At 40.1% G+C, this 19522-nt stretch overlaps 2 protein-coding genes across 3 annotated transcripts in view; one reads left to right on the top strand and one right to left on the bottom strand.

Moving 5' to 3' along the window:
* The first annotated feature begins 231 nt into the window (after nucleotides 1–231).
* SPDEF (SAM pointed domain containing ETS transcription factor) lies at nucleotides 232–8476 on the top strand. Its single transcript, XM_060773113.2, has 5 exons — nucleotides 232–730; nucleotides 4056–4253; nucleotides 5127–5174; nucleotides 5578–5718; nucleotides 6618–8476. Exons 1-5 carry the CDS (start codon nucleotides 232–234, stop codon nucleotides 6794–6796), a joined length of 1065 nt encoding a protein of 354 aa, XP_060629096.2. The 3' UTR covers nucleotides 6797–8476.
* Nucleotides 8477–10110: 1634 nt separating this feature from the next.
* Nucleotides 10111–19522, bottom strand: part of PACSIN1 (protein kinase C and casein kinase substrate in neurons 1) — an 81343-nt gene continuing 71931 nt past the window's right edge. For both annotated transcript variants that reach the window (XM_060773114.2, XM_060773115.2), the window contains exons 7-10: nucleotides 17645–17765; nucleotides 17144–17268; nucleotides 16777–16970; nucleotides 10111–16116 (exon numbers count right to left, since the gene is read on the bottom strand). In XM_060773114.2, the coding sequence (XP_060629097.1) occupies nucleotides 16007–16116; nucleotides 16777–16970; nucleotides 17144–17268; nucleotides 17645–17765 (550 nt within the window). In that variant the 3' untranslated portion in view covers nucleotides 10111–16006. The remainder of the gene's footprint in view (nucleotides 16117–16776; nucleotides 16971–17143; nucleotides 17269–17644; nucleotides 17766–19522) is intronic.

The raw sequence follows: 19522 nt of genomic DNA, 5'->3' as shown, positions 1-19522 counted from the left end.
TGACCCAGAAGGGAAGAGTTGCCTGGGCCCATGAAGAGCTATTTAACCTATTTTCATCAAGGGGTCTCTTTGGCCATAGAGTGACTCTTTGGTGGTTTCTTTTCCTTTAACAGGCTTAGCTTTCCTCCATTGTGCCTGATCACTGGGCAGAAATGCAGAAATTACTATCAAGCTATCCCATCTGACTGGTGCATGTTTTTCACCCCCTTTCCTTCCTTCTCCTTTTCTTTGATGACAGATCTGGAAGCAAACCTGTGCAGAGTAATGGGCAGTGCTGGCCAAGGCCTGACTGCTCTGCCACATAGCCGAGTCTGCTTTGAGGATCCTGTGCTGTTTTTGGGCTTGGAGAAACTACCTGTGGCTCAAAACCCTGACAGCCGAAGCTGGAAGTCCCTTGACAGTCCAAGTCCCCCTGCCACACCTGAGCAAACTCTCCCTGCCTTCTGCCTGCAGTACTTTGACATGCTCTACCCAGATGACTGCCCTTGGGTCCCTAAGGGTCTTGGGGAGAGTCAACAGCCCAACAGCCAAGGAGGTAGGGCAGAGGTGCCCAAAGAACCAGAGCAGTGCCCAATCATTGACAGTCAAGGTTTGAGCCTCACACCTGATATGGACTACTCAGCCAGCCTTCACCTGGAGGAACACTCCCTGGAGCAAGTGCAAACTATGGTGGTGGGTGAAGTCCTCAAGGACATTGAAACAGCTTGCAAGCTTCTCAATATTGCTGCAGGTGAGTATCCCAAAGGTGTTTTCTCTTACTGGCTTGGAAGAAGAAAATGTTTGTGGTGCAGAAAAACAGTGTTATTGGGTTGTTGTTGGTTTTTCAGGCTGTGTGGCCATGTTCTAGAAGTATTTTCTCTGGACATTTCACCTGCATCTGTGGCAAGCATCCTCAGAGGTTGTGAGGATGCATGCCACAGATGCAGGTGAAACGTCATGAGATAATGCTTCTAGAACATGGCCATACAGCCCAAAAAACCTACAACAACCCAGTGATTCCGGCCATGAAAGCCTTCGACAATACAATGGTGTGATTACTAAATAGATTTATTGTTGAAGGCTTTCACATCTGGAATCACTGGGGTACTGTGTGGTTTATGGGCTGTATGGCTGTGTTCTAGCAGCATGTTCACCTGACATTTTGCCTACATCTGTGGCTGGCATCTTCAAAGGATTAAATCCCACTAAATAGATTTCTAGGCACCATGGAAGTTCAGTGGCAGATCTTGAGCTACTTTCAAATCCTTTCTTATTTTGCCATTGTTCTAAGATACCATGTGGTTGGTTATGTCACCATCTTAATCAACAGAATTGTCACAAAGAAAATAACCCAAAATGTCATTGGATTTAATATGAGAATACATGGAATGGGCTACTGTTTACTTTCTTGCTTTCAAAGAAGTATCCATGCTAGTTTCATACAACATAAGAAAGAAGAAGAGAGAAAGAGGAAAATGGAATTCAGCAACAACTTAAACTGTTTTGTATTTTAGTTTGAGCTTTCACAGATATAAACTATGAAAGCTAATGCTAAAATAAAAGAGTTATATCCACAAGCACTCATGCTAAAATAAATCTCAGTCTTAAAGACGTTGCTACAATCCTGCTTTTATCCTACACCTTTATCCTCGTTTTTTGTCTCTGTGATGCATGCGGTACAGAAATTACTATCAAGCTATCCCATCTGACTGGTAATGTGAAATGCATTTTGGTTGATGTGAAATGCATTTTGGCGGAGTGGCCAAAACAGAATTTCCTCTGTTAAGCCACAGAATTATCACCACTGCATAAAACTTTTTTTAAAAAAGAAGTCAAACTTCAAGACTAGAGATTTCTAATCTTCCCATTTAGTCCCTGGACCAGGGAAAAATTCAGAATGCCACAATGAACCAGATTTAGAGCATGTGACTTGAAACACTAAACAGTGTGATGTGCAATATACATGTCCAGAAAACCCAAGTCTTCATGTTTCTGACATTCACTAGATTTATATGCTGGGGGTGGGGTTTGCATAGTTTCTCTAAATTTTGCTTAAATATGGATAAAATATGTAACTAGTCTTTCTAAATCTTCTAGAAGGCATAGATTACACAACCACCTATTGAATTGAGTGGGAATTGCACACTTTGAGATCCCAAAATGGATGTTTGTGTATATGTCTTCATGTCGTAGAATCATAGAGATGGAAGAGACCTCGTGGGCCATCCAGTCCAACTCCCTGCCAAAAAACAGGAAAATCACATTCAAAACACACCTGTCAGATGGCCATCCCACCTCTGTTTAAAAGCCTCCAAAGAAGGCACCCCTACCACACTCTGAAGCAGGGAGTTCCACTGCTGAACGACTCTCACAGTTAGGAAGTTCTTCCTAATGTTCACATGGAATCTCCTTTCTTGTTATTTGAAGCCAAGTTGCTTTTGACATGGCAACTAAATGAATATCATAGCATTTTCTTAGCCTAGGAGTACTCAGAATAGTTCTACCAGTTTCTTCCTCTGAAAGATAAGCTACCACATGTGGCATTCCTCAAAGTTCCAGCCAGGACTACCCAACTCAGCTTGCAAAACCAGCTATTAGTGTGTTTGGATCCAATGCAGATATATGTTTGTTTCAAAGAATCATAAAGTTGGAAGAAACCTTGTGGGCCATTCAGTCCAACCCCCTGCCAAGAAGCAGGAAAATCACATTCAACGCACCCCCGACAGATGGCCATTCAGCCTCTGTTTAAAAGCCTCCAAAGAAGAAGCCTCTACCACAGTCTTGGGCAGAAGCAGTACAAATTTTACGAACTCTCTGCAGATATACGGGATAGCATTTGTAACATCACAATCAGAGGCAATTACTTCATTGCAAGACCTTTCCAGTTCAGTCTTTCTCCACTCCCACTAAAATTGGTAATGGAATAATCTGAACGCAGCAATGATATTCCTTTAAAGAAAAATATGTCAGAGCAATTGAAATGTAGGTGCATGGATTAAATGGTGCTTGCATGTCTTAGTGCCTGCCCTGCACTTAATTTTCAGGTTTTAAAACATACAAAAAACTGGAATGCATATTCATTTTCTGATTATATTTAGCAGCAATGATTCAGTAGTTGCAGAGGGAAATGGAATTTATTATTGGAAAGCTCTGTGTTCATAGGCAAGAAAGACACGCTGCTGATCTGATCTAATGTTCTTATGTCTCCTGCCATTTGGGTTACCTCTTCGAGATTTCAGAACAGCTTTCCCTATGTGGACTACTTCTGATGCTGTTGACTACATACATACCCATGATTTATTCCCATTTAATTAACTGGGGTTGTTAAGTGAAAACTCATAGATGGGTCACATATAATCTGTAGCAATAAGCAATACATGAGAAGGTGTTTTCTACATAGCTATTTATTTATTTATTTGCTTCACTTGTATACCGCTCTTCTCAGCCATCAGGCGACTCAGAGCGGTTAACAACCAGTATCAACAATACAATACAAAATCATTAATCATTTAAAACAGTAATATCCATTAATTAACATCAGAACATCAATACAACAATACAGAAAAACAACTATCCCTCACGTCTCATCAATAGAATCAGCATCCAATCTCGTTGTCCATTAATCCATATTCCAATAATCAATCAATTGTACTGCCTAGTTGAAAGCCTGATCGAAGAGCCAGGTCTTCACTCTCTTCCTGAATGCCAATAAGAAGGGGGCCGATCTAATGTCTGTAGGAAGGGCATTCCACAGCCGGGGGGCCACTACTGAGAAGGCCCTGTCTCTCGTCCCCGCCAGGCGTGCTTGTGAGGCCGGTGGGACTGAGAGCAGGGCCTCCCCAGACTATCTTAATGTCCTAACTGGTTCATAGGAGGAGATGCGTTCGGACAGATAGGTCGGGCCAGAACCGTTTAGGGCTTTAAAAGCTATGAATTACTTAGTTATGAAGAACATTACAGAAGATGGGAAAGTTCTCCTTTCTGAGTTCCAGTCAGCTAAAATGCTTGTGAAAGTCATTTGGATACTAATTCTAATTGACTCAGTGTACAATCTATCTCCATCGTTTCTTTTGTAGACCCAGCAGACTGGAGTCCAGGAAATGTCCAGAAGTGGATTTTATGGACAGAACACCAGTACCGGTTGCCCCAGATTGGGAAATCATTCCAGGATCTCTCTGGAAAAGATCTGTGTGCCATGTCTGAGGAGCAATTTCGTCAGCGTTCCCCAGCCTGTGGTGATGTTTTGCATGCTCACCTGGACATTTGGAAATCAGGTATCTAATGTCATAGTAGGGAAACAAATGGTGCAGCTAAAAGATCTGGCTAGAACTCATTATCACAGTTACAAATGTGTAACCTAGAGTTACTCATTCATGAACTATCCATATTCACGATCCTTATGTATTTAATAAAGTAGAGAATGCATAAGGATTGTGAACATTGCTCAGTCTAGCCTTACTAGGCAATGGCTGCTGTGTCCATTGGGACACAGTATACAGATGACTCCTAGAAACTGGAGTCTATGCAAACAGTCTGTGCAAACCTGAACAATTTGGTAGTAGCGACTCAAGGCAACGCCTGAAGAGCATACGATCTAGAGAAGGTACAGATTGTACATATTTGGCTCATTGTCATGTTTTGTGACATTGTGCAAGCAGTCAGTCCGGTGGTACACTGAAAGTAATTGGCTTAGATTGATTCTGTTTATATCAGGCATGGGCAAACTTCGGCCCTCCAGGTGTTTTGGACTTCAACTTTCACAGTTCCTAAGAGCCAGTAGGCTGTTAGGAATTGTGGGACTTGTAGTCAAAACACTTGGAGGGTCAAAGTTTGCTCATGCCTGGTTTATATCATTTACCACTGAAAACCTGATACGTAGGTGGACCTTTCACACAGCAGAAGCCTGAGCCTTTGTTCCCTTCCAATTCTCTCAGATGCCATTTTCTTGTGTTTTATAGAAGAGACCAGAAAAGAAGGGAAATAATGGAGAAACTGGGCATATCAGAGGTTGGGTTGTTGTAGGTTTTTCGGGCTGTATGGCCCATGTCCTAGAAGAATACTCGCCTGACGTTTCACCTGCATCTATGTCAAGTATCGTCAGAGATTGCTAGACAGATCATCCTTTAATATCTGTGCTTGCTTTCCAGCTGCCTGGATGAAGGAGAAGGCTGCCCCTGGAGAGATGCATTATTGTGGTGAGCTCACTCTTGTCTAGGATTGTAAATTTTCCTAAATTTTGTGCTCATGGGCAATAACAAATCCTATTTTCACAATTTTTCTATATGTTACACAGAAGTCCCCAAATCTGGTTTGCTATTGAGAATTTATTCTGCTGAAAATATATATCCAAATGTCAGGTGAAGATAAATTTTCTGTGCAGAACACATATTTTCAATGAAATAGCTGCATGTTTTAAAATTGTGTATAAAATATTTATGCTTTTATTCATTTTATGTGTTTGCACAGCTTTACTAATAGTAAAGCCCCCTTGAGTCCCATTTGTAGAACGGAATTGAGATATAAATCAAAGACAGAAATTAAAAATAAAAGTGGTTTCACATTTTTATTTCCTCTAATACCCTGTATCTCTTGCTATAGGGAATGAAGAGAACTGGACAGACAGTGAAGTAGATTCATCCTGCTCAGGCCAGCCCATTCACTTATGGCAGTTTCTAAAGGAGCTTCTGCTGAAGCCACATAACTATGGTCGCTTCATTCGTTGGCTTAATAAGGAAAAAGGTATGTGTCACTGAGGCCTTTCATAATTTATTAATATTTTGTTTTTAACATACGGGCAGTCCCCAAGTTACAAACATCTGACTTGCAAATTACTCATAGTTAAGATCGGGTCTGAGACAACAGGAAGTGAGAGAAATCTTCTAGGGAGGGAATTGCACCTCTGGGCGAGTTATCGTGGGGAGTAGGTGTCCCCACCGAAGCTTTCCCACCAATCCTTGTTTCCTTAACAAGCCGTATTTTTCAAAATCCAATTATCACAAAAATAGAAATAGAGGTGGAATCTTCTGAACAGGGGCACAGACAGTAAAGCAAACACCACAGGGGTATTAACCCTTCCCTATGCTGGCCAAAGCTTAAAAATACATTTTTGGCTGGAGTTACAGTTAGAAAATGGACCTGTTCCAACTCATATACAAATTCAACTTAAGAACAAACCTACAGAACCCATCTTGTTCATAACTTGGGGGCTGCCTGTACTATAAACTATTTTGGCTCCCATATTAGAAGAAAGGCGATATAGGATTGTCTGTCTGTTGGTCAGTCCAATTCCAGATTCTGTTGTGCAACAAGAAGCTTTAATTCTGATTTATGTGTTGGATATCAGTTCCACCATTCTAGTACCGAAAGGTAAATGGGATAGGGAGTCTTCCCTACATTGCTGTTTGATATTGTTCACAATTCATATAAGTGCTATCTCCTGTGGTCCTAAATCTTCCTTCCCTCCCTCCCTCCCTCCCTCCCTCCCTCCCTTCCTTCCTTTGAAGTTGGGGGATCAATCAGTCATCTGAGTCAAGATATTATAAGAGAGCCTCAGGATACTTTACAGTTAGATGGAAAGCTGATCATAGTTAGAACAAATGACATAATTGGCTTTCTTGTTTCCCTTGTTTACATTCTAGGCATATTTAAGATAGAAGATTCTGCTCAGGTGGCCCGCCTATGGGGAATCCGGAAGAACCGGCCTGCCATGAACTACGACAAGCTGAGCCGCTCTATTCGACAATATTATAAGAAAGGGATCATTAGGAAACCAGATATCTCACAGCGGCTGGTCTACCAATTTGTACATCCTGTTTGAAAAGCAGAGCAAGTGGAACAAATTCAGAAATACTGACTACCTTGTGGAGGATAACTGGCACAGGACCCCCTTCTCCTCTGCAATATTTTAACACAGAAGAATTCAAGCACTGGACAGGAGGCTAGGAACCCGTTTGATCTTCAAAGACATGTGCATTGACTAAGTGTGGGAAAAGAGAAACACACTTGACTGTTTTTGTTAAGATAAAATGGAAAAAGAAGTAACTGCTATGAAACGAAGCTCATGGTTTTGTGTATAGGACTTTTTAATATACAGTGTAGATAGATTTCTGTCTCTCTAGCTCCATCCTATGGGAAGCCAAGAGAATGTGGGGAATTGGTGGAAATTGAGGGAGAATGGTGGTGGGATTATTTAGTAGGCGTGTTTCTTCTTTTTCTCTGAAGTTTTTGTAAGAAGCAAGGGAACAATTTTTGGTCAGAAAAGCAAGGGAACAATTTGTGAAACTTTGCTAAATCTACATTGTAGAACAAATCATATGAACCAGGTGTACTAATGAGTATGTTTGGTAATTTTTGAGTTGATGGACAGATCTCTAACACTGTATTGTTTCATGTTCCATAGTTTTGCATGGAAATCTTATAAGCTGCCTTTATGGTTCCATCTCCTTGGCCATCTTTTGCTTTCCACTAACAAGAGTGCACTGTGAGAAAAGAAATCACTTCAGTAAAATTTGTCATGGCAGGTTGCAATCTGACAAATTTGATAATTCCTCCAAAGGACCTTTTAAATCTTGGCACAATGCTTTGGTGGGAGATTGGTGTTTTTTGACATAAACTAAGAGTAATTATTTAAGTTCCAATATAATGTTTTAAAGTTTAATTCAGGATTTATTTGATGATACAATGATATGGTCTTGCTGAGAACAGAATGTGGCCCCCTAGTTTAGCTCAAGATCGCAGGCTAGGTGGTTTTTTGTATTGGCAGACTAGATATGTCCTCATATACATGGTGAATGTAATAGTAGAGCAGGTATTGCTTCTACTATTGTTAGCAAAGGGACAGAGCTGCCCATTTGCAGTGTATGAATCAACTGTACTTGAGAAGAAAGACAATAGGGCCATGTGCAGCAGCCTTCTGCCAGGGCTCATGTTGACCCAAGGCTAGAACACTTTGGCTCCTGTATGCCTTCTGAGGCCAATTGGCTGAGCATCTGAGCACTGCTGAGCAAAACAGAGCCATTGCTAGGCTGTACAGAATGAGATTCTGGCAAACACAGAGGTTGCTCTGGGGTATTAACAGTACCTGGCCCCATGCACTGATCTCTGAGGAATGACAACCATCTTGACAAAGCAGGGTTGCTGTTGCTGTTGACTTTCTCACAATACGCCACAGGTAGTGGTAGTGGTGCAGTAGCATGGTTATGGAAATTGCCTCCCAACCCCACCGGGTGATTTGATTAATCATTCTCTGTCTGTTCAACAATGTCAGCTCCGCACCTATATAATAGAATTGAACTATGCCAAATTAGGCCAGCCGTGGGGACTTTTTAAAGCAATGGTTCTGAATGTTACCAAGTGCATTGTGGCATATGGGGAGGAAAGAGTGAAAAGAGATGGATTGTCCACCAGATCCTCTACCACACATGCAGATTTTTTTTCTTTTTTACTGGCAGCTTCCAAGGCCAGCAAAGCATACAGGACAGACTGGAGCTGATTTTAATAGCAGAATGCAAGTGCAACAATTATGGGGGGAATGAATCATGACAAAGATAGTCCAAATGTTTGGGAAGTGGGGAATGTTTGCAAAGTTTGGAGTTCGGTTTGAACTTATGATATTGCTATACTTTGTTGTTATGTGCCTTCAAATCAACTCTGACATATGGTGACTCTTATCCTAGGATTATTATTACTATTTGCAATATTAAGAGATTACCTTTGCCTTCTTCTGAATATGGCCTGGTATCCGTGGTTCTTTCAGCATTCAAGATAAGATAGGATTGAATGCCTCCAGAGTATTAATACACAGAGTACCCTTCCATTAATCTGAGTTCCCTTCTATTACTCCTAGTCCTAGTGTTCTTTTCTGGTCAATGTTTGTTGTTTGTACTGCTCAACCTTTAAATACTTTACAGATTACTTTAAGGTAGACCTGCCAGCCAACACAGTCAGTGTCTGAAAATTGTGCGAAAATTGTGCAATTCAGTACTGGGGAGGTTGATCTAAATTAGTGAGTGCTTCCATACAACTAATTTCCACTTCCTCCTTTCCATTCTTAGCCTCTTTTTTAAAAAAAAATGTTTATTTTAAAAATATTTTTTATTTTGATTATAACAGAGATGTAATAAAAAACAAATTGGTAAAAGTGATGTACATGATGTTAAAGACAAACTGCACAATGGACAGTGTTTTGAAATGCTTTGATAGTTTTATGTAATGCATCTTAAATATAGAGATTATATTCCAAATATTTCTCAGTCTAATTTAGTGGCAAGTCTCCTTTGCAGTCTGCATAAAATGTCTCTCAATAGCTGCCTATTTTGGCTTCTGCTTTTTCTTGGTTTGTAGAATAATTTATATTTAAGAAGCTTGTGCTAAGATTTCTCCTTTGATGGAGCCCATGGGAACATTTTATTTGTGTGTAGAGTTATATAATCATAGTTGAAAGAGACCACAAGGGCCATCCAGCCCAATCCATCAGTGAAGTTTAATAATGAGATATGCAGTTGTTAATTCTCATGCATTTGTTATTTGCACTGTGGTCTCTGGGAATGCATAGCACAAGGTGAGGACATAAATTACCTGAGCTTGGTTCTACAGTGAGAAAAGACACTTGTCAAAGAGGGTTCTGTCTCAGAAGATTCTTATTCCAAGAAATAAAATGGCAAAGGGAATTGTCTCATGTTCTCCGCTGCAACAAATGTACCCATGAAACCCTTCTGATCTCTTCCAAAATGCTGTTCAACCTGTCCAAATGAACCCATTCCATGTTTTAGCTCCCAAACATGTTAAGCACCTTGGATAGATAATTTAAGACAAGGACTAGAACCCAGAACAGAATCAGCACTGCTACCAGTTTCCACAGCCTTGGAATTGTTACACCCACTATCTTGGAGCAATGTAACCACATAGAATGCAAGACCCTTGTGTCACTGAACAGCTGTATAACAGAAGGAAGTTTGAGCAGATCTACCTTTTCAAGAAGCCAGCTTCATCTGCTCACGTTTTCTTTTTTACACAGCTGATTGCAGTTATTCCCTGTTGTCTTCATGAGCTCATTTTGCATTTCTGAGTTGTAAGGATAACAGATCCCTTTTCATTATCTGTGGCAACAGCAACGAAGCTAAACACACCATGCATGAATAAAATAATCCTTTTATTATTGTATTTCTTAAGTATAGTTTTTGCTCTTTATGGAAGAAGAGGCAGACTGGCATGACACAGATACATTATTCTCCATCTGCAAGGATGTAGCTTTGCTGACAGAAACATTAGTCTTTAACTTAATCCAAACTTCCTAAATATCACAAGGCTTTAATAAGAAAAATAAGGGTGGGTGGGGGACATAGTTTTATTTCATTTTTTTCATTCCTGGCATTCATTCTGCTTCCACTAAGCCACAAAGAAAATGCAATGGCTTTATCACCGATTCTCATGAGCAGTTCCAGCATGGTGGTCACTCTGCCAGCCTATTCATTTTATTACATAGAGGTAGCCATGCAAAGAAGAGAGTTTGCAAAGAATCTTCACTGGCTCTTACCAAAGTCAAAGAGTAATTCTTTGACCAGCATGCTAAAATTCAATGGAAACATGGTTCTTGGCATGGCAGCCTCTGCATAACCAAATGTCTGGAAACAGTTGTGAGTGCCATTCCAGAAATGGGCTTGAGAATCACCCCTAAGAATATCAGCCTAAGGTTCTCTCAATGAGCAAAACTACTTCTGTCCAAGGTCCAGGATGAAGGTGGGTAGATTTGGGGTAGGGGAGGTATTTTTATTATGTTTTAATCTTTACTACCTTGGTAGCTTTGCAAGAATGGGAGTGGAAAGACACTGAGATTGCATGTGAAGATGGTGGGGGGTGGGGGGAAATGGCTGTTTCCAGGACCTGGTGACTGGAATTTCCCCATAATTTGATCTTACATAATTGGATCCCTTGGGCTCTTTACCTCCATCCCCTAATAAGGAGTCAGGGTAGTCCAAATCCAGGACTTGCTAGGCAAAGCAAAAAAAATATGGAAGTCAGTGTCTTGTGTAATAATTGGAGCTACTCTACCCAAATTGACTGGGATTCATTCTGAACATTATAGTGGCAGCTAGTGCTCTGTGTCAGTGGAGTGGTGAATTTGATCCAAGTTTTAAGGTGGCCAACCAAGGCACTGAACCTATTTTGGGGCTAAGGCTCAGTACCTTGGATCATTCATTTAAAGTTCGGACTAGAACCTGGCATGAATTCCCCACCCCACAGACATGGAAGTCACCAGCTGCCACCAAAACATTGTGAGTCCATCAAAGAGAAAGAGAATTTTCTCATATTTCTAAGTTACACAGTCCTGCTCTAAAACAAGACAGAGGTTTATTTTTAACGTGAGGTTTGAATAGGTATTCAAATGGGAATCAGAATGAAAGAGAATTTAGATAGGAAGCTCAGCATCAGCCACCAAACTGTTCTCTAGTTCAGCCTGTGGCCTGATCAATCCCAGCAACAGAATTCATCTTGTAAACATGACAGCTACATCTACATCAGGAGATGTTAAGAGTACAAGAATCAAACAAGAATCAAAATCCATATAACATTTACATAGATCAGTCATCTTTTTTTTTTGTATACACAGTAATACAGTCACAATATATATATGCGTGTGTATATATATACCTTTTAGTTTTAAATTACACAATCAATGTACAAAAAACAGGTGCATTGCTGAGACAACAGCATTCCCCAATTTTTTTTTAAATCTAACAAAACAAAACAAAAGTTGGAAGGTCGGAAAAATCTTGTCTACATTATCCAGTATGCAGCATGTTTTATTCATTTAGGAATTACACTTGGTCACTGGGTCCAATAATTTGTAAGATAAACAGATTTCAGTCAAAGAGGAATGAATGTAAATGTCCATACAGAAGCCAAGAGACTGTTGTGCAGGAGGCTGATATCTAAGGAAAGACATTGGTACTCATACCATGAAAAAGATAGCATAATCTAGGATAACACTACACTAGACATAAGCCCCTTGGGGCCCTGGAAAGGTAGATAATATGCAAAAGGGCACTCTTAATTGGAGGAAGGTAGCCCGTAACCAGATACTGAAAAGGAGGCTTCTAGAAAACAGAAACAAATGGCATAAGATCTCCAGTATGGTATTGTGTGGAGAGAGCAAATTACTAAACCAGTCTCCTACAACTTGGCTCAGGAAGCTGGGAATTGTAGCCCAAGACATCTGGGGGAAAGTTGGGAAATCCTATTTTGGTCAATGGGAGGTAGCTGGATGACGGATTCACCTGATTCCATCACTTCAAAATATGTTAGTCAAAATTGGGACAAGCCCAATCGATGTGCACCATGGATGATACGCAACCATTTATACAAGGGATAATGTGCTATTGTGAAGAAAGGAATTTGGGAAAGGGACCACCAAGAACTTCACTCATAACTATTTCTCCATTTGTCCTTCTAGTTTCAAAAACAAGAAAAGATTGCAAGGGAAACATGTCTTTGAGTAAAAGAGAAGATTTCACCCATGTTAAAGAAGACTGTGAAAATAAAAATATAGGCAAACATAAACAGTGATTGTAGCTTCCATCCATTGGGGGAAGGAATAGCTCTTGCTTTAAAAGGCCTATGTGAAATAAACTATTTTTAAAATCAATGTAGCATACAACTATTAAATAAGTACATTTGTAGAGATAGCTTCAATTCTGAGGTTACAAGGGGAATGTAGTTGCTCTCAAGTGTTACTAAAATTATGCTTTTAAAGTGGCAGCAGAGAAAGTGTAGCCCTGCTGATGTTGTTGGGTTTGGACAACCATCAGGCCCAATCAATATAGCCAATGCTCAGGGATTATGGTAGTTGGAGACTTGTTGATCTAGAGCACTAGAGATTCCTCATGCAGCCTTAAAGCAATTGCATCATATTTCACTTAATCAGTAGTGAGTTTAGGCAAGATCTTCCTTCTTTTTTGACTATGTGCTGTAACTTTTCTTGACACAGATCTTGATTTCTTAATTATAGTAGGTTGCATCCCTCACAATCCACTCCATGAACCAAAGGGGCTTCTATTCATGGATAGACTCCTTCTGTAAAACATTTCTCCTTTCATAAACATTGGTCCTTCAACACAAGAAGCTCTTATACTGGATGCACTCCATATGTTTCTACATCCTTATTCAACAAATCTATGCTTCCACTACCAACTTCATTACCATGATGATGATGATTGGAGACTTGCTGTATTGCTGTATCCATGGTTAGGAGATGAAATGTGCAAATATATTTAAGGACACTCCACCCTGTAGTTCTGCGCAACCACCACAGAGATTAATAGGGATTATGTTCAATGGGAATATGACACAGAACTTCTTGGTGGGTTGTCCTGTTGGCCAATAGCTAGATAGTACAATATTTTCACTTGTTTCTTTATTCATATTTTTCTGGTTCAAATTGAAGCCCTGTTTTCAAGTAGGACAAACACTTTTTGGGATATTTAAATTACAACATGCTGGGAACACTTGAAAATAGAGAAAGCTCAATTTATTCGCACAAAAAAGATTACTGAAACTAAAATATGTTCAGAGTCCAATTTTAAATTTCAATGATTTTTGGACCAGGCATTATAAAAGAAACTGCCATCCTCTCCTAGTTTCCCCCACTGTAACATCAGTCAGTGACAAAGTTTTCTCTTGAGCTAATTGTCAATGATCCAGGTGAAGCAAGGAAGAAAAATATTACCTAGGATCATATAATATACAGGTCTACATATATAGACCTTAGAGCAGAAGCTATTCCAAGAATAATTTTTTGATACCCAGCATAAACAGATAAGTAATTTTGCTTAAGTTAGATTTCCCTTGTTGTCACAGACTTTACAGAGTCTGGTTTATATTTGACAAACCTAGGTAACCAGAGATACTGTACTCAGTCTAAAGGGTTTGAACTGTTTGACCTACAAGCTCAGGAATAAAGGAATTTCAACAGAAACATGCAGTGTTCAAGTCCCTTTCTTGCATTCCATGCAGCTGCTACTTAAGCCCAAACCTGTTAGTTATCAGCTGCTACTGCCTTATACAATCAATTATATATAAATAAATCTTAATTTACCGAGTCTCCATTGATGCAGTGGGTCTGTTCCAGTTGTGACTAACCATTAAATTGTTCATCTTGGAAGAAGTTTTTAAAAAGATTTTTTGGGTTCTGCAAAACACTGTTGAAGATTACCTATCCATCCTTTGCTTCAGATACCGTTTCACATTACACAGTTATATCACTATGATCCCACTTTAACTATCATGACAACAGCCCATGGAATCCTATGATTTGCAGTTTAGGAAGGGTTGTTTAGAATTCTCATCCAGAGAGCCAAACTGGACCACCAAACTGCAAATCCCAGGATTCCATAAGAAGTTTCCATAGCAGCTCAAATTGAATCATAGTGCTATAACTGTGTAATATGAAAGGGCTCAAGAGACATAGCATCTTGTTTTATATTCACTGATTTCTGCAAATTTCTCCTAGCATTCAATCACTCAACTGCATTGCTGTCTCCGAAGTATGTTCAACATCCATGAACAAATTGTGTTGCAAATATATGTTAGTTACTGGCTTTCTTCCACTACCTTTGGGACATCTGTCTGGCACCTCCACCAGCATCTATAACTAGTCCATTTCATCTATTGAATATCTTTGAAGCCAAATGCCACATTGTGAATCCACATTAATGACTGCATGCCTCCTTCATCATGCATTATGTACACTGATCATCCCCTTGCTCCAGTTGATAGCAAGATGCATTCTCAAGTTCTATCCGATCTGCATGATATAATAAACCAACAGCACAATATTACAAAGCATGATATTGTTAGTATTTGACATTACACATCAACTTCTTAGGACTTTATGAAATGTTCTCCTTGGCTTTGATTCCATTCAAAGATATGCTTCTGGTAGCATCCCAACTGTGTGCAGCAACTTCACAGTCATCTTGTTTTGAAGAAGAAGCAAACCTCTGGAGACCATAACAAAACAAACACACTTCTCTATCAAAGGTTGGTAGTCAGTCTGAATGCGTAGATAGCCATTAGCTTTCGTAGATTTGCATCTCATTGCTCTCCTGCCTCAGTGGCTATCTCTTAGACTGGAAACAGCAGAGAAAACTGTGTTATGCAGAGGTATTGAAGGGATACATCTGCTCCACTGTCATTTGATCAGGCATCCAGCGATGCAGTCCAATTCCTCAAGACAAGCTGGGAGAAATGAACTGGTGAGGTACACTTTGATCGTTTGCATAGGATCTCCATCATAAGCTCAGAACCTTGTCCTGTTCAAGTCAGTAAAATTAAATGCCACATTATTCTTCAATCTGATGGGGAAAATAGTGTGCCATGGCTCTCTGGAGTGAAGCCTTTAATTCATATCATACACATACAATACTCCAATTAATACAATGACTCTGGGAGATTACTTGGATGATAGAATATTACAGCACAAGAATACTGACTAGATCATCATTGAGAAGGCAAAGGATATATCTGTTTTTCTTTTCAAAATGAGACAAGATAATAAATAAAATCCAGATCAGGTGGAGTGGAATAACAAATCAAGTGGGTGTTTGCTTCCATCTTTTCAAAGAGAGTGATTTGGATTGGCCCCAGTAGCTAAAGTGCCGGAAGTTTCAAATAGTTCAAGCCAATTGGAAGGTGGCTCATCAATACATTATCCTTAAAAACCAACCAATCAGAAGTCTTGTTGGTTAGGCTTTAAAGGCTTGAGGTATTGGCTTTCACTTACAAAACAAGCCCTCAACAGACAATGTCGACCTTTCATTTTTCATTATCTCAAAAAAAGATTAACGCGACCACAAAATACTCTTCAGAGATGGCTATTAAAAAAATAAGATTGGTTGGAAAATATGTTTAGATCTCTAACTGTGCTGAGTGACTGGACGGCAAGATGGCTACTTGGCTGGCAAATAGTAATGGGAGTTGACAGAGGGTTGGTTTGTTGTTTTCTGACAGCAGTGATGAGAACATGACAGAACTAGATAGACTCCACGTAATTAGCTGGATAAAGACCAAGTTGCCCATTGTCTAGACGACCTCTGCACCACCCTTGTTCATCTTCTTCTCCCAATTTGGTTAATTCATCACCTAGAAGAAGAATAACAAATATGAAGTTGGGGGTTCAATAAAGGATACCACCCTTGTATCATTATAAAGGATAACCTGTACACAATGAACAGACATTAACCTTTTTTTTCCAAATGGATTTTTACAAAGGCAAGAAGGGGAATGGTCTCTTTGCTACCTGAATTCTACTGGGATCTAACAGTTTTTATAAATAGTAGTTGCTGAGACACATGTAAGCTGAAAGCCATATATGTATATAAAGAATCAATGTTAGAAAGAAATCTCTTCCTAAATCCCTAGAACACACCTGATCTTTGCTTTACACGACAACTAATAATTTCATTAGGTTAAACCTGATAATAGATGTAGCACATTTCTAAAATTAGTGCTTCCCCAAGTAATAAAAAAATATGCTTGTTATAGCACACGAGTGTCCTCCTCTATGTATTTTGGATTTAATATGTTCTGTTCTATGTTGGGCCCATAGGAAGTAAAAGCAAACTTGATTTGCAAATCTGATTACTGAGGCATGCATCTCTGAGGAAATCCCATTGTGGGAGTAAAACAAGTTTAATTGTAGTTTGTTTGAGGGGAAACGGGTTAATCAAAGGGAATATGCATTGTTCTTAATATTGTGTTTGACCCTCAGTAACCTCATTTTACCATTTCTTTTTGCCATACCTGCTTTGAAACTCAGTTCATCTTGTTCCTGTCCATCGTAATCATACAGAGCTCGCACACGCACACCTTTTGCAGCTGGCTCTTCCTCAAAGGAGTTGGCACCGCCATTGGCTTCGTTGGAGTTGTAGGTGTTGCCGCCCTCATCGTCTGACCACTCTGCAGCGTAGGCTTGGTTACGGTCATAGCTGCTCACACTAGTAATGCAATGTGGTGTTATGAGAACTGATACTACAGCATAAAGTTCTCAGATATGTCCAACAATGCAAGGTGGGTAACTATAATGTCACTTTGCTCCCACTAGGTCATTAGCCCAAGGACTCCTATTCCTTCTGGATACATCTTATAGGGGCTCACTTGGCATACTCACCTGCCACGGTCACCAGATTGGGCTGCTGCCTCTCCACCTGAACCAACACTGGATGTGTTGCCTCCTTCATTCTTCTTAGGTTTCTCTTTCTTTGCCACTGCTTGGGTTGCATCAGGATTCCATTCCTGCAGATAAAGCAATGTCATCCTGGCAGCTCTGCAGTGATTCTCCTAAACCCCACACTATGCCCCAATGTTAAGCATAAGACAGGCCCAGCCATATCTGGCTAGCAGGTCATCTAGTCCAGCATTTTATTTGCTGTGGAGACTATCATATACTTTTGGAAAACCACAGCCATGGGATTAAGTCAGTTGCTCTTCCCTGTTGCTTCATAGCACCAGCCATTTATCACTGACACACGGACTTTCTTGACATCAAGGTTTCAGTTAAACATTGTGATTACTGATAGATAGCATGAGCAGTAAGTCGCTGAACCAATAAACTACAGCCTATTCATGGAACTGTCTCTGTAAGGGACATCTTAAGGGGATAACTTCTTACCTCTACCTGAGGCCAGTTCATTGGCATCCCTGGGCCGCTAGTATTGCGGAACCACCGAAGGTCTTCCTGGGCATCAGCCATGCGAATGGTCTGTTCCAGCTCACGGTAGACTTTAGAATAGCTGCGTGTTACAAAAAGACATACACACAAACATATGTCTTTCAAAACAATGCATCACTAAGATGGAAAACCACCAACAAAGGGAAAGGCAGAGGCAGAGTGAGTAGTAAAACATGTGTTTTGCTGGCAAAAAGTGAAAGGGCCAGTCCCAGGCATCTCCATGATACAACTGGGAAAGATACTTATCAGAAAATTTAAGAACTGCTGTCAGTCAATATAAATAATAACACAACTAGATGGTTCACTTCTTTGACCTGATATAAGGCTGCATCTGATGTTCCTAATCCAGAAATGGAGAAACAGGTTCTCTGTGTCACACCTCAGAATAGGTTCACCTTGCTGAAAACACCAAACTGCACACAGCCAGAAGTCTTTATAGTTTATTAAAAAGTAAACGATAAAAAGTTCTTAAAAGCAAAAGTAATGTTCTAAAAGATCAATACAAAATAACACTTTGAAGCATGATCCAAAAAGGCACCAGCAAAAGCAAAATCCCATGAGAACATGACTGAGTCCTGAGGCCATGAATACAAGAACTGCAAGATAATCCAGACAAGCAAAATGCAAGCTTCTTGGTTAAATGAAAAGTTGCTGTGACAAAGGTTTGGTCCCAAACACACTATTTAATACCCTTTGCAAAACATGAAGGCGTTTCTTTGGCCTCTGACCTACTTCTTGTTAGCTATTCTCACACTCCTTCGAACTCTGAATTCCAAACGGTCAGCACGATCTAAGGTTCCCGTTTTGTCAAGGCCAGTCTGTTCATTAGTGTTATCAAGTTTGCCATCCTGCTCATTATCAGGCTGAGAACTGTCCTCCTTTTCTGAGTCAATTTGCACCTGCACCTGGCTAGTTTCAGTATCAACAAACTCATTTCTTGCTGTGGGAAACTGAACTTTTCCTCCCTGTTCCTCATTGACTATAACAAGGACATTTGGAACCAGATTGTGAACCTGAATCCCATCATCCTCATCAGAAGCACTCTGTGGTTCCATCTGAGTCACAACACTCTGTGTGCTGTGGGAACAGATCCATCACTTGGACAACTGGATGGACTTGCTGGGACGGATGGAAATCAGTTCAAGGGAACCTCAGTTTTCAAGCCATTAAAAAAATAAAACATGAAATCCAAATTCTCATATTGTTTAAGTAAACACAAGGTGGCACCAGCAGCATACATGCATTTGCCAATAATTGTATCCCACCCATCTGCATCCAAAAGTACAAGGGTATTTTCAAAGGAGGCATGTTTTGTGATATTATCCCCACTCACTCAACAAATGCTCATCCTGTACATATCTGGATACCACCTCCTGCAAAATCCAAGGGTTTAGGCCAGCTGTATGGCCTCTATCCCAATTCCTCTTGCATTTTTTGCCTGTCTGAAAGGGCCCTGAATTCTACCTCAATACATGAATGAGAATGATATCCCCTGCAGGTGGCACTGAAAAATGCACCAGGAACTTGTTACTTGACTGTGAACACCCCATCCTTCACTCCAGTCCTCTATGACTGGATCTTAACATACCACAGGATGAGATGGCTAATCCAAATGGCAAAAGAGACTATATAAATTTATACCGAAAGTAAATAATCACCACCACACTTGCAAGAGAAAACTAGCACAGAGATTACTGGGCAATAAATGTTATATATATATATATATAGAGAGAGAGAGAGAGAGAGAGAGAGAGAGAGAGAGTAATTTTCAACTTGCAGGGAGTTTTCCCACAAACCTAATTTCATGGGGAACATCAC

The sequence above is a fragment of the Anolis sagrei genome, chromosome 4 (genome assembly GCF_037176765.1).
Source record: "Anolis sagrei isolate rAnoSag1 chromosome 4, rAnoSag1.mat, whole genome shotgun sequence".
Classification (NCBI taxonomy): Eukaryota; Metazoa; Chordata; class Lepidosauria; order Squamata; family Dactyloidae; genus Anolis; species Anolis sagrei.
The sequence above is the reverse complement of the archived record's forward strand: the minus strand, read 5'-3'. Positions and strand labels throughout refer to the sequence as shown.